Source organism: Nesoenas mayeri (assembly GCF_963082525.1).
Source record: "Nesoenas mayeri genome assembly, chromosome: 3".
In the NCBI taxonomy this organism is placed as follows: Eukaryota; Metazoa; Chordata; class Aves; order Columbiformes; family Columbidae; genus Nesoenas; species Nesoenas mayeri.
Genome location: NC_137544.1, coordinates 105,646,978 through 105,662,232, shown reverse-complemented (window position 1 = coordinate 105,662,232; position 15,255 = coordinate 105,646,978). Strand labels below are relative to the sequence as shown.

The following is a 15,255-nucleotide window of genomic DNA, read 5'->3' as shown; positions in this document are numbered from 1 at the left end:
CTCCAAGCAGACTGGGTCAGCCCTGTTGTTTTCTGGTGACAGCACATGGATATGCATGTTAGGATTTAGTCTCGTGCCCTGGTATTATTTATTGGTACATATTTAAACTAATACCTTCTGTAGATTGTTTTTCATAATATTTTTTCTGCTTGCTAAATACTGTCTTCAAATATGCTTTTTTAGTCAGAATGAGACTATTCTGAATTCATTTTCTGCAGAAAAGCAAATGCTTTTCTTCTCTGTGGGCTACAGTGATCATGAGGCCTGCACCACGCTGAGTTTTACTTTCTTATCTGTTGTCTTCTAATGAATTAAAGTTTTTATTAGGTATCAGCAGCAGCTTGATACTTCTGAATCAGTCTTCATATAGCAGGCTTTCTCACAGTCTTTAACCAGAAAATAATGGCTTCAGTGAGACTAAGGCCCCACTACAGCAAGCAGAATCTTGAAAATAATTTTGGCAAACTTTTCCGAAGAAAATGCATGCTACAACTACTCGCATAATCCTGTATTTTTTTTTTTAATGGAGTTGTACTGAGATGAACCCAAGCAATAGTTAGTAGTATAGATGTGGCTGCCTAGATTATTTATTTATTTAGGTTTTATGTATATCCTTTATGATTTTTTTAATGTGTAATTCAGCACATGTCCTATATGTAGAACCAATGAAGTATTTTAGTGAAAATAGTCAGAACGCCGTTTTTGCCTGACATTTTTGCCCCTGGAAAAGCCTATTTCACTCCTCCCCCCGCCCTTTTCTGAAGTGATATTTCAAAACATTTCAAAATATGCTTGATGAAAAGGTTCCTCCAAATTGAAGTGTTTATTTGAAATTAAAACTAAACCAACAATCACAACAAACAAAACACTTAAGGGTGAAAACAAACGTCAAAACATGGCTGAGACATTGAATTGATGTATGCAATGGCATGGAGGGAAGTGAGAAATGCTTAATTGCACTGTCTGTGCTGTACTAAGAATTAGTGCTTTTCATAACTGTTTTCTACATAAACACTGTGAGGTGTGTTTATTGTGACAAACACATTTATGTAAGCAGAAATATTTTAGGAAGCCTATAATATTAGCAGAACAATATACAGTAGTAGATTACAATAACCAGCAACTGCATGTGTAAAGGTACTTGTCGGTAGTTCATTTTATGTGGCAAGCTCCTCTTCTTGAACATTATTAGACAAATTTTGTTGTAGCATTATGTGTTTTTACTGATTATCTGTCAAAAAAATTGATTTTGCTTGAGGCTGAGGACCTGTTACTCAGTACAGGACTAAAAGGAGATTTTCTTATCTGAAATTTCTTTAGTACTAAGCTGACACCAGAACCTCAGGCTTGGAGTTCACCTGGGAGAATTAGAGCCTTTAAACGCCGTACTTACGTGTGCATGCAGTGCCTCCTTCTCACACTACACTGAGATGCCACATCTTGAAAACCAAATAATACATCTCTGTTCCTTGTCACTGTAACGATGATAATTAATTTGGATTAGTTCAGTAAGTGTATTATGGAGGACAGCTTTAACCTCAGTAAAATTTATCAACATAAAGGTGGCTCATAGGTAGGCTGTGGCTAAAGATGCCTTAAATATAAAAGAGATGCCTTAGAAATATCCTGTGAATTAAATCAATCATTTAATTGAAAATTTATAAATGTCTTTTAGTCATATGCATGTACTAAACTCATCAGTGTTTTAGCTGGAATACTCTTACTTTTGTTCTTCTCTGCTCAAGTACTACTTTTGTCTGTCATTTCAGGAAAGATAGGTTGGTTAGAAAAAGAAAGTGAGCATAGAATGGAGTGCAAAGGAACGCACTGCCCAGCATCCTCAAGGTGTACCTCTGCATATCACTAGAAAGTGATGAAAGGAAAGCTGCTTCCGAAAAACATGTGGCAGCTTGATACCATTTTCCTTGTGTTGGAATTACAGGAATAACTTTGCATGCAAGAGTAGTACAGAAAACTTAGCCTTCTGTTGTCACAGGTGTCTGAGAAGCCGAAGATTGTTTCAAAACACTGATGTGAAGAGTTACTGAAGTTGCAGTATTGGAAAGCAAAAAGGTTACTTTCAAATGATTAAAAGGATTCATAATAAATAGCAGGTGAAAACAGGGAGAATTTTTCTGCATGTCTTCCAGGAATTTGTTGATCACTCCACAAGTGAAAGGAAAGTTAGCAGTGTAGTTTACCTATTTTCTTATCATTGCAAGGCAGAATTTAGCCAACAACTGCATAAACTGTCACAGTGTTGATATCACAAACCAAAATCAGAGAGTCACTGTGCCAGCTCCCCGGATGGGAGAAGGGAAGTTTCTATAGCTGGTCAACAAGTAGCCACCTTCACTGAACAGATAGCCAGGTAACAGCTGCAAGGGAAGGATGCTGTCTACGTGGAGTCTGGCCATAAGTTCATACAACAGCTATGGCATTTCAGCCTGGGAGTAGAGGACTCTCTTTCTCTCAGTGAAACAGAAGGTTCTTTCAAACCAGTAATCAGGAAACAGAGCGGATGAGTCTGAAACAGAGAGCAGTCAGAATTACCCACAGCCAAGGTCTGGCTATTCAGCTAGATGCAAGAGTAAACTACAGAAGTGAGAAAGGGAACAAAAAGCCAGTTGGATATTTATTATGCTGGAAAAGTAACAAGGTTAAGAGCTGTAAGTTGGCAGCTGATAATATATTGATGGGAGAGGCTGAAGGAAGAAAAGCTAGTGAGGGGTGGAATAACCCCCCCCTGATTTCACCAAAGGATATGCAGAATTGATGTTTTGCATTTGACTGGAGTATACAGTTGCTTTTATATATGTTTTCAAACATGCTTAATATGGGAAAAAAATATTTGTTCAAATACTTGAAGACTTTCAGAATTATGTATATTGGTAACTGATTTATTTAGCAAATTTTTGTTACTTTATCTTAAGAACACTCACCTCCCAAATTTGAATTCTCTGTTGGGTCTGTTTTAGCTTTTCTCTTTAATTTGAGGTTCATTCTGTTGGTCTTTTTATGATAACTTCCAATTTTTTTTCCAATACAACTCCTACCCTAGGTAGCTCAGTTTTCAATTACATCTGCCACATTGCTTTCAGATGCACTTGAGTTGAGATGTTCCACAGAACATTCATTTTTACATTCACTTTATCTTTGCCTTTTCCCATAATTTGTTTCTGTATTTTTTGACCTTGACTTAAAAGCCTTAAGTGTTAAAGACTGGAAAAAGTCTAGCATATAATGAATGTTATGCTAAAGAAATAAGGCTTGAATCCTACAACGGTAATTACTGTGTTCTGCTTTACAGTGCCTCTTTCTTGCAGTCCTTAGAGAGTTCTCATGCTTGATCTTGGGCAGGAATGGTTAATGAGGAAAGTGGAAAAATAGCATGTTCCTGACTTCTCTGCAGAATTAGTCATTGGTAACTCTTGCTGCTCTGTGAAAGAAAGGGGAGCAAAAAGCTGAGATCCAGTGCAACAATTGAGTCTCCTGTAGCCCGTTATTTTGCCAAAGTCATTGGAGGTAGCATACCATTTGTTTTCCTCCTTAGACATTATAGAATGTATTAATGCAAAGCTGCTTTTGCCTCAAACAATACGTTTTGTTTTCCTTTTGGTGATTCTTGTTTCTCTTGATTTTGTTTCATGGCTTATTCATGGCTTTATTCTGACTTGGGAGCCAATTGAGCTTCTGTGGAACCAACTTGTTCCTAAATTCTGCAATTAAGATGTTGCCAAGAAATTTCTATGAGTCTTTGCCATGGGAAGTTAAAAAAACAAAAACAACAACAAAACCAAACTTGAACCCATTTCTTAAAACCAGAAAACATAGCAACCACAGTCAGAAACATTTAGCAGTCTGGCAACTGACAGCAGGACATACAAAGAATAGCAAAATAGTCTATTGAAGAGGGGAAAAAAGATCTTCAAAAGACTTGTGTCCACAGCAGGGTGGAAAACATAACATTCCCAATATCAAGCTTGTTAGAAAAAAAAATGTTTTGTTCTGTTTTTTTCCTAGCTTCTGCTAATATAACATGTTAAATGATATGCCAGTAACCTATTTTAGCATATATAAAAAGGCATTCTTTGGCATCCTTCGTAGATGTTTCTATTCAGGCAGTTGAAGTGGGAGAGAAAAGAAACAAGCAGTTCTGAGGTCAGCATTTGAAACTCCAGCAGAACAGACCAGTTTGCCTGCAAGGTCAGCTATCACAAGTGTATTAATCCTGCAAACAGGTGACATGCATGAAACTGAGGTGACTTTCCCAGCACTGCACAGTACATCTGTAACATTCACAATACACTTCTTTTACTCTGATTCTGTTAGTACTGCAGTAGTTTCTACAACTGCATGTAACCATTAACAACTTTTTGATTGCCTTAGAATAATTGAGATATCTGCCATGTACCAAGCTGTGAGCTATTTGTTATTCTAGGTTTTTGTATTCTTTTAACATTATTGAGAGTAGGACAGGGATGTTTTTCAGGTAGTCTATAGTGGACCTTCAGATGTGCTATTGAGTTCATAGCAGAATTCCATATAATTATGCTAATTTTTTACCTTTTTTCTTTTTCGTACCCACTTGCCTTCCTAGAATATGCACAGATATGATAATAGGCAATTTAAATAGAATATATATTTGTGAGCATTAAATATGTGTGTTTTCTGTGAAAGGAAGTGTTAAAAATATCTGACGTGCAGAAAATGTTGCCTAGTTACAGAAACAATAAACATCACAAATTTATTGTCTCTAGTTAGCCACTCAATGTGACATTAAAGCACGAGCCAAGTGTATTATCATGGCATAGTAAGATATTACACTTTTATGTTTACCTGGAGACATATATTGTTCAAGCCCATTTTTTATTGAGTGTAGCTTTTGGACAGATTGGGTGTATTTTGTTTTTCTATTTGAATGGCCAGTGTGCTCTGTACTCTGTAGTTGCATACCAGAAAGTTGGAATATTGTACTCTTTGTCATAGTGGCTGCCATCTTCCTTAACAAGAAAATGGGAAGGGAATGACACCCGGTAGGAAACGTATGTGTAAATATGACTTACTTTGGATGAAGCTCCACTAGACCCGATACTGGAAATTCAAACCTTAGTCTTCATGCACGTTTCTACCCTATGAAAAAAAATGGTGCATCCATTTTACAAAGAAGTAAGGAGAAGTTCTCGGTGAGGCATTCAGATGCAGGTTAAACCCAAGTTCCTGGATTACTGGTCCTGGCTTCTAATAGCAAGGATTATTCTAATGATTCTTTTCTTTCTACCTGGTATGACAAAGTAGTATGTGGAGAGTATGCCTGATTATTTTAAAATATACTTGTTATGTCTTAAGCTATAAACTCTGTTTTCATCTCGGGTTTTGGATGCTCAGAGTGGACAGGAAGAAGAAGCAGGAGAATGTGAAACCTTCAGATATTCCATGGAATTTGTGGCTCTGTAGTTGAATTCGTTGATTACACATGCTTTTTTTTTTCCTACCTCTATTAAGTAGAGCTTTTTTTTGAGCTGGAACTTGCAGAGTGGTTTCCTAGACCATATTAATTGATCTAAAATAATTCAGAAAAATGCACGTGCTGTCATATTCTCCAAGTGTTTCTGTATCTATACCATGGAACTCTGTCCAGGCCTACCTCCCACTCGGTAGGACTCTATAGACCCTTGGGTTTTGTTTTGGTGCTCAAAACAAACCCCTTTCTAAATGCCCCCCACATGGCCACTACCACACACACATACGTGTCCACCACAGGAAAATTTGAACTGTTTCATTTGAGGATGAATAAATTATTTCCTTGGAGCTTTCATTGTACCTGCTAATCTCTTTTCTGTGTTCAGAAAACAAAGCTGGTTTATAAAGTTGAGTAATCCTAGATGCTTAAAGAACAGTTGTCATTCATATTGTAATCAGAAATACACCCCATTGCAAACATTTGAACTGGGCTCCTTGAGTTTTGCATAAATAATCTGTAGTTTATTGTGTGCCTTGATGTATTCATTTTGGAGCTTGGAAGTGATTTGAGGCATATAAGTAAAATGGCAAGTCTCCTGTGAGAAGCTGACATTCATGGATTAGTTCAAAACCATTCAGCAAATACGTAAAAGAGAGAAATACATGATAACCCTTAATGGTCACTTTTGCATTTGGATTTCTGGGGAATGTGATGATGTATGGACCAGGTAGTTCTCAATAAGCATGGAAATTTTAGTGTCTGTTAAATTAGGCTGATAAAATTGCCTCAGGCTTCACTTACTGTAAGTCCCATTGTTACAGTTTTTGGCATCAGTAAGTTATCTCCTGCTGACTTCACCGTGTAGCATAAAATTGTAGGTTAGCAGGACCTACCTGAGACATTTTGGATAATACTAGTCTCCATTTTAGAGAATTAACTGCCATTGTTTGCACTTGGTGATCCAGGTTTCATAAAAATGGGAAAATACTGCTTTATGGTAACATAATGATTTATGTGATTCATTTCTTTTTTTTTTTTTAACAGATTTAGAGGCTGGATTCATCTATTGATTCAAATTGAATTTGGAAAAGTGTTTTTTCCTCACCTACCTGTTAAATAAATAGACAAGTTCTTCAGAGCAAAATCATAGTGTAGGTGCTCGGAGCTCCTGGTTTCTCCTTGAATTTCAAGGAAACGTAGATACTGAAAATTAGTCAATGTGATTAGCTCCTTAAGGATCATATTTGGTTTTACTAATATGAAGTAATTGGAAAGAAATGCTTTATAGCAATTCAAAGGCTTTTAGTCACAGTAATGGAAAAGCTATTGCTAGCAGAGTTGGTCGGTATTCTGAAATATTTGAGCAATGCCATTTCTTCACTCACAGTATTTGATGTACAAAATACAAAAAGAAATCTTTCATGTGGGAAGGGCTGCACTTTAAATTGAAAATGATGTTAAAATCTGGATTTCTTCACACCCTTCATGGGATAGGGTCAGTAGAAAGAATTTGTAAGGTTTTGTTGATATTAATGTTTTTATTTTATCAGCTTCTTAATTTAATATTTGAACTGTTGTATATTTAAAATACATCTCTAATCTCAACAGTAAATTCCTGGTTTTCTCCTTCACCTTTTCTCAAAGTTGTTCATACATTAATGCATTGCCAACATCTTAATATATTTTCATTGTATGCTCTACTGCCTCTTTTTTTTTTTTAATGCTGAAGGTACCTGCCATGATGACTGGCAAGATCTGTAGTGAGTTCTTAATGCATTTCTAGGGTTCATTGCATACTAGGGCCCTTCTTTGCAATAAATTATATACATGCTATATCTTTGGGAAGCATGAATTAATTTTGCTTGTGCTCCAAGATGACCTCAAACCATGTTAAAGAGAGTGCTGGGCTTAAGTTGATATTTGCTGGCTCTTAGCTGGACTTATTTATTAAGACTCAAAACTGGATATTATAAGTTACTCAGCATGTGGTTGGCCTAGATAGTAGCAAAGGAAGCTCATATCTTGATGGTAAAATGATATGTAGGTCTGCAGTTTCTCTCCTGGAAAAAAAAAAGAAAAAGATATGCCTTGCTTCGGATAGCTCTGTTGCAAGTTATGTGTGGAATTGCTAACTGCTGCTTTTTTCTTGGGAGTTTTGGTGACTTTTTGCAGTTTTCAAGAATGAGGTAATTAGATATTTTAAAGACTGAGGTCTTGAACCTTGTTTAATATTGAGGAAAGAATACAATGAATGGAAGACAAATTCAAGGTGCTTTTAATAGCAGGATATAATTTCCTGAGAGTGAGCAATTTCATGCACAGGAAAATTATATTGTCGTCGCTCAGGTATGAGAGTGGGAGAGCAAAAACCTCTTGCCATGGCCAGCCCAATAGATGTGCTAGGGAGGCACATAGCGGTGCAAGGATACTGACTGGTAGGTTGTGTAGGAGTAAAGGTGAATGTGACTGAAATATTTCTTCATTCCAAAGTACCTTCACTTGATAACTGTGGACCCATGTCTCTATTTGAGGGAGGGTGCATTGTGTTAACATTAAGAAACAATATGTAGGGTGCTTTAGATGGAAATAGCAGTGGACAATATAAGCCCTATTAAAAGCATGTTTGTACTTCTGTACCCAGAAAGGAAAAAAAAATAAAAAGCAGAATCTCTGGAAAATAATGAATGAGTAAACTTACAAATTGAATTGATTTGTATCCTAGAGGCTATAGATTCTGAAGCATATACTTCCATGAGTTATAAAGCAGATATTAGTCTCGGAATTATTCCTCACTCTTCAGTTCTTATCCTGAAGTTTAATGACTACTGATTTTTTGTGAGCATGCTACTTTTGTCCTTTTTTGCTGTGCTTCACTGATGTCTGGATACATCTTTCATGGACAGAGAGATGAGGAGAGGGCTAAGAATCTCAGCATAACACCAGGAAATGGGCTTCCAAATGCCAATTGCATTCCATTAATAGTTTACAGTTCTTTTCAATTATGGTTTTCAGTTATGGTTCATATATTCCTGTTTTAATACTAATTATCCATGATTATTCAGCTCCAAATTCTCAGTTTTGTAAGAGTAAAAGAATATAAACATTGTAAAACTTAGAACATAAATATTCTAAAAAACAGATGTAGACTTTATTCTGTTTCTACAAATGAATGTGATAAGATGCAGTCATTCACATCTTGGTAACTACGAAGTTTTAGTTGTGTGATATGGAAATAAGAATTTGTAGTATGCTATATTTAGTGATTCTGTGAATGATTTAATATTGGTGGCATAAATTCCCAATATTTACCTCTCTTACTAAAGTGCTTTAGCAATGTTTCCCTTATATGTTATATATTAAGCTATGTAAAGAGCTGGTGACAAGTTATTGAGAAAACTGTTGCCAGTATTCCCGTTTGCACTTTTTCCATCAGGTCCTTGAACCATACTTATTAAAAATTGTTATATCTGAGTTGGCAAATGACTTCAGTAGAGCTGGCTTAGGCATCAAAGAAAGCTTACCTTTCCCTTTGTCTACTCAGTTTTTCTAATATAGCTATTAACTATTAATTTTATTATTAAATTACCCGGGTTTCATTGATATCAGACAATTTGAATTTGTCCATAAACAAGAAATTACCTTTGTACATTGATTTGTATTGTCCTAGTATCTACCTTTGTTCAGCAGGCAATTAAAGAATGTTTTCTCCTTATGTTTTTCGTTACCTTAATTACTTTAATTGTCAACAGCATGATTTAATTCTAATGAGAGCCCATTTGTTCCTTTATTTGCCATATCCTTTAGTCCCTGTTTAATGCTTTCCAGTCTATTCCAGAAAGGTTGCCCCCTGTAACTCCTTCAAATGAAATGGAAGCTATCCAAAATCCCCCTTGCCAGAGAAAGGGGCTGATGTCTCATGAGAACAGATATCTCCAGTATTGCCTGCTAGGCTACTGGCTTCAGAGAATCACAGAATGTCAGGGATTGGAAGGGACCTCGAAAGATTATCCAGTCCAATCCCCCTGCTAGAGCAGGAACAACCAGATGAGGTTACACAGGAAGGCATCCAGGCAGGTTTTAAATGTCTCTGGAGTAGGAAACTCCACAACCTCCCTGGGCAGCCTGTTCCAGTGTTCTGTCACCCTCACTGAGAAGTTTCTTCTCATATTTAAGTGGAACCTCCTATATTCCAGTTTGTACCCATTGCCTCTTGTCCTATCAGTGGTTGTCACCGAGAAGAGCCTGGCTCCATCCTTGTGACACTCACCCTTTACATATTTATAAACATTAATGAGGTCACCCCTCAGTCTCCTCTTCTCCAAGCTAAAGAGACCCAGCTCCCTCAGCCTTTCCTCATAAGGGAGATGCTCCACTCCCTTGATCATCTTCATTGCTCTGCGCTGGACTCTCTCCAGCAGTTCCCTGTCCTTCTGGAACTGAGGGGCCCAGAACTGGACACAATATTCCAGGTGCTGTCTCACCAGGGCAGAGTAGAGGGGAAGGAGAACCTCTCTCAACCTACTAACCACCCCCCTTTTAATACACCCCAGGATGCCAGTGGCCTTCCTGGCCACAAGGGCACAGTGCTGGCTCATGGTCATCCTGCTGTCCACCAGGACCCCCAGGTCTCTTTCCCCTACACTGCTCTCTAACAGTCATTCCCCAACTTATATTGGAACCTGGGGTTGTTCCTGCCCAGATGCAAGACTCTACACTTGCCCTTGTTGTATTTCATCAAATTTTCCCCCACCCAACTCTCCAGCCTGTGCAGGTCTCGCTGGATGGCAGCACAGCCTTCTGACGTGTCAGCCACTCCTCCTGGTATTTCTGTCATCAGCAAACTTGCTGACAGTGCAATCAATTCCTTCATCCCTTGAGGGACTCCACGAGATAGAGGCCTCCAACTAGATTCTGCCCCATTGACCACAACTCTCTGGCTTCTCTCCTTCAGCCAGTTCACAGTCCATCTCACTACACGATCGTCCAGACCACACTCCCTCAGTTTAGCAGTAAGGATGCTGTGGGAGACGGTGTTGAATGCTTTACTGAGGTCAAGATAGAACACATCCACTGCTTTAACATCATCTTCTTGCTGCATTCTTTTCCTTCTTGATTACTCTAAAGACAGAAAGTCACCTCATGGGAGATGACTTGCATATCCCAATTCTCCAGTGTTCTTCTAAATTCCTTTCTGTAATCTGCGAACTCTGAGATGTTACAGAGGTATTTGATAAATGCAAATATGGATCCTTATTCTCTAAGATTATGAGTTAGTCCAGTTCTAGTCACTTCCAATGTCTTCACTTAAAGAAGGCAACATGTTATCTGCCTCTGTGTGGCCTTTCTGCTGCCAGGAATACACAGTGAGGTTTATTTGTTGTCATTAGAGACACAGATCCAGTGGTAACAGCAGCATTTGTACCAAATTCTGACATAAAGTGAAGAAATAGGCCTTTTGTTGGCTTTATAACACATTTTTAATGTAGTAGAATAATTCTGCCGTGGCTCATGATGAAATTAGCTGCATGAATAATGATACTATTTGAAAGAACGCAGATCTTACAGTAAAATTCATCGATCAATTATCTCTTCAGTATTCTGTGATCTTTAAGCACCATTTTTCACTAGCAGCTCTCACTTGTGGGGTATGCCATCTTAGATTGTGTATGCTAGTATTTTGATTTCTCACAGTAGCATGGTTCTGCAGTACATCTCCTGTCTCTTCCACTTACTGTGTGCCAGATCAGTTTGCAGAGTGGGGCTCACCTGTGTTCAAACGAGGCTTCAGAGGAAATTAATCCAGAAGCTCTACCCTAAGTACTCCTGAAGGACTTTCCAACCTCTGTTAAAGATCTAAACCAGTGGCTGATCCCCTGAACAGGTGCAGACTACAATGTATAGCAGCAATACTGTATCAGGGGCCAGGCATGATCTAGTCCTGAATGGTATGGAACCTGTAGATAAAGAAGCCTTAGCACAAAGTGTTTTGATTTGCTGAGCTGTTGCTTTTGCTCCAAATTGCTTTCTAATGTGGGCTTAACCTTAGAGAAGATTTTAGCTTCTGTCACAATGCCTTCATATTGAGACCTGCAGTGGTATTTTAGCTTGAGTATTATTGAATAAGTAAAAATATTGGCAAAATACTCATGCACACCTTTGCTATTGGGGAGCTTCATTTAAATGGTCTGTGTATCCTGGGCAACACAGAAATAACATCCATTTCAGAATATACCAGTAAAGACTAGAACCCTGGCAAATGGTTTTATCATGACAGACTTCTCTGAGCCGAGTAAATATGTGAATTAAAGCAAGAATATTTGCTGTGGAGGTCAATTTGATTTAAAACTAATATTGTCTTTCATTTTTATCAGAAAAGTCTTCAGTCAGGGAAAATATGTAAGTGGTTTTATTTTTTTTTGTCCAGCTGTACTGGCTCAAAGATTATCTTCTTTTCATCTGTTTTGATCTGTATGATACTAGTTTCCCTATCTTGTAGCTTCATGAATACCGTGGATGCTATTATTCATCAGCTCCAAGGACAAACTAAAAAGATGTTGAATTATAAAGTATCTGACCTTGGTAAATTTTCTGTACAGGAATGGAAGAGTTGAGACAGTGACAAAGAGTTTAAAGGAAGAAGGACTCTAATACTTCTCTAACATAGCAGAATGGCTGTACAAAGAGGGCTTTTAAGCAATCAAGGCCACACAAACTAATGTGCAACTGATAGTATAAAGTATGTGCATACTCTTTCAGATTGTTTGAATTAACTCGAGGGATATTTTTGGAACGACTTTGGTTTAATGAAAACTGTTATTAAATCATTAGTCAATGAGAATAGTTATTTAATTTTGTATGTATGTAAATTGTCATATCTATATACCATAATTATTATCCTTTAAATAACATGACTATTCAGGGATATATTTATTTGGTTAAAATAGTTAAGTTCCTTTTAGTAACTTCTCTGCTTTGCCTGCAGGTTGTATATAAAAATAACGATGTCAGATTGGAGCTGTCTCGACTTGCCAAGCAAGGAGATCCTAAAATGAAGATTCATGGGGTTGTAGCATTTAAATGTGAGAATGTTGCAACCTTAGATCCAATCACATTTGAAACACCAGAGTCTTTCATCTCTTTGCCAAAGTGGAATGCCAAGAAAACAGGCTCAATATCATTTGACTTCCGTACCACTGAGCCAAATGGCCTGATTCTTTTCAGTCATGGAAAACCAAGGCACCAAAAGGATGCCAAACACCCACAGATGGTGAAGGTTGACTTTTTTGCAATTGAGATGCTTGATGGCCACCTCTACCTGCTGTTAGACATGGGATCAGGTACTATAAAAATAAAAGCCTTGCAGAAGAAGGTGAATGATGGTGAATGGTACCATGTGGATTTTCAACGGGATGGACGGTCAGGTAAGCTTCTTTTCTTAATATTCATTATGTTTTTTCATGTTGTATCTGAGAGAATACTGGATATATATTGTGCTGCCACCATTAGGGTTGTATATCATCTCAAAAATAAGGGAAATAGAAGAAGTCATTACTGTCAGGTAGCAGAATACAGTGATTTGCAGAGTAAAGTAACTTATGTTAAAATTTATTGGGTAATCAGGTACTTAATCTTGCAAGTAAGTGTGCTGTGTACTTCAAAAACAAACAATAATCTCCCTCTGTGCTTGCTTACACTAAGTAGCTGAAGTAGCAAGTTTCAAGAGTAAAAATAAGGCAAAAGAGAATTACTGAAAGTAATCTCCAACATAGGGAATATTTGGCCCAGAGAAACTGCACAGACCTTCCAATCATGTCAGCAGATCTCGGCATAATTAAAAACATGCTAATGAATGGCTAACAATACATATCAGCAGAAATGAAAATAAGTGACTTGCCTCATTCTCTCAGTATGATTTGTATTCTATAGTCGTTTACTTGACAAATGATCTCCCTGAAAAGGATAAAAATAAAGAATTCATACACTCTTCCTAATATTACTGAACTCCACCATAACATACAATGCATGTGAGTAGTGAAACTGTCCTTGTGTTTCAGCTGCATTTGATCTTGAGTATGTATCCTCACTACAGCAAATAATCAATACCCATTAATTGAAGGACAAATCTATTCTGTAATACCTTTCGTATAGTTCATGCCAGAATTTGGGGATGAGAGAGGGGGAATTGTAGTGAGTCTGCAATTCAGTCCATTGGATAATTTTCTGATTTATGTAAGTATTCAGTCTGAAGTTTATGTACACTATGAAACTGAGTGTTGAAAAATGTAATCTTCTCTCTTTCTCCATTTTGTGGGATTTTTCCCAATTTCCTCTTTCTGGTGACTCCTTTTCCATGACTTATGTTTATAATTTCTTTCTGAAACTTCATCCCCAAAAGTTATTGTTTTATGATTTACTTTCTTACTACCTACAAATGAGATTTAAGTTTACATTGAAGATTCAGTCAAATCCATGCTGAAAATCAGACCAAATTCAATTGGGGCAACAAAGATGATTAAGGGAGTGGAGCACCTGAGGGAGCTGGGTCTCTCTAGTTTGGAGAAGAGGAGACTGAGGGGTGACCTTATTAATGTTTATAAATATATAAAGGGTGAGTGCCATGAGGATGGAGCCAGGCTCTTCTCGTTGGCAAACAATGATAGAACAAGGGGTAATGGGATCAAGCTGGAACACAAGAGGTTCCACTTAAATTTGAGAAAAAACTTCTTCTCAGTAAGGGTGACAGACATTGGAACAGGCTGCCCAGGGAGGTTGTGTAGTCTCCTTCTCTGGAGACATTCAAGACCCACCTGGACATGTTCCTGTGCGACCTCACCTAGGTGTTCCTGCTCCAGCAGGGGGATTGGACTAGATGATCTTTTGAGGTCCCTTCCAATCCCAAACATACTGTGATACTGTGATACTGTGATCAGTCCACACTAGGATTATGAAAAATAATTATTTGATTCCTGGGCTGTATGGCTTCACATTCTAATTGTAAGGAGTTTGATTTTTTAGGAAGCAATACATATTATTTCTAAGTAGAATTCTAAATAGTCAAATATATATGTAAAAGAAAAATTAGTCCAGCTGATGATCAAGATGAGTGAACTTTATTTACTCTGTCACTCTTGGAAACTGACCATAGTAGCTATTATTCCTAAAACATTGAACTCTTACCAGGAATAATTAATAATACATAGGCATATGAATTTACAAACTGAATTTTTAGCTGAAATCTGAACCAGACATCAAAGATTTTCTGTTATTTTAATAGATACTATAATACTTTACAGTTGGAGAAGTACCAATAACAGTAGTAATGCTTTTATTTTTCTTAATGAGAATATTGGCTGAGTAGTATCTTAGACTGTCAGATCTAACCAAGTGAAACGATTGCCTAACAATTAACAATAAACTGTATGTTCCTATTTTCTTTGGTACTTCCTGTTCCAATCAGATGTGTTATGTTTAGATTATTTCCTCATGATTAATGCATGTTGGTCTATTATGCTTTTTTCCATGAATAATGAAACCCGCTTTACTTTTCCAAGAAGCTTTTTCATTTATTTTCTCTACCCAAAACCAAACATACTGGAAATCATATGAATATGATTGTTTTTCACTTGCTTATCTTCAGAATTTTTGTATAAGAGAACGAATATACCTTGTATTTAAAAAAAAAAAAAAAATTCTGATATTTTCTTATTGATGCTGACAAAATCCTTCTCAACCTATCAAGTATAAAGGAAGAGAGTCTACTGTTAATGAATAAATAGCTCAAATATCCTTTT

General features: G+C 37.2%; 1 protein-coding gene across 22 annotated transcripts in view; it reads left to right on the top strand.

Annotated features, from left to right (window-relative positions):
• The window catches only part of NRXN1 (neurexin 1), a gene marked incomplete at both ends in the record, with an annotated part of 724,694 nt that overhangs the window by 280,472 nt on the left and 428,967 nt on the right, over positions 1 to 15,255 (top strand). For all 22 annotated transcript variants that reach the window (XM_080342501.1, XM_080342500.1, XM_080342497.1 and 19 more), the window contains one exon: positions 12,447 to 12,885. In XM_080342501.1, coding sequence (XP_080198627.1) covers positions 12,447 to 12,885 — 439 coding nt within the window. The remainder of the gene's footprint in view (positions 1 to 12,446; positions 12,886 to 15,255) is intronic.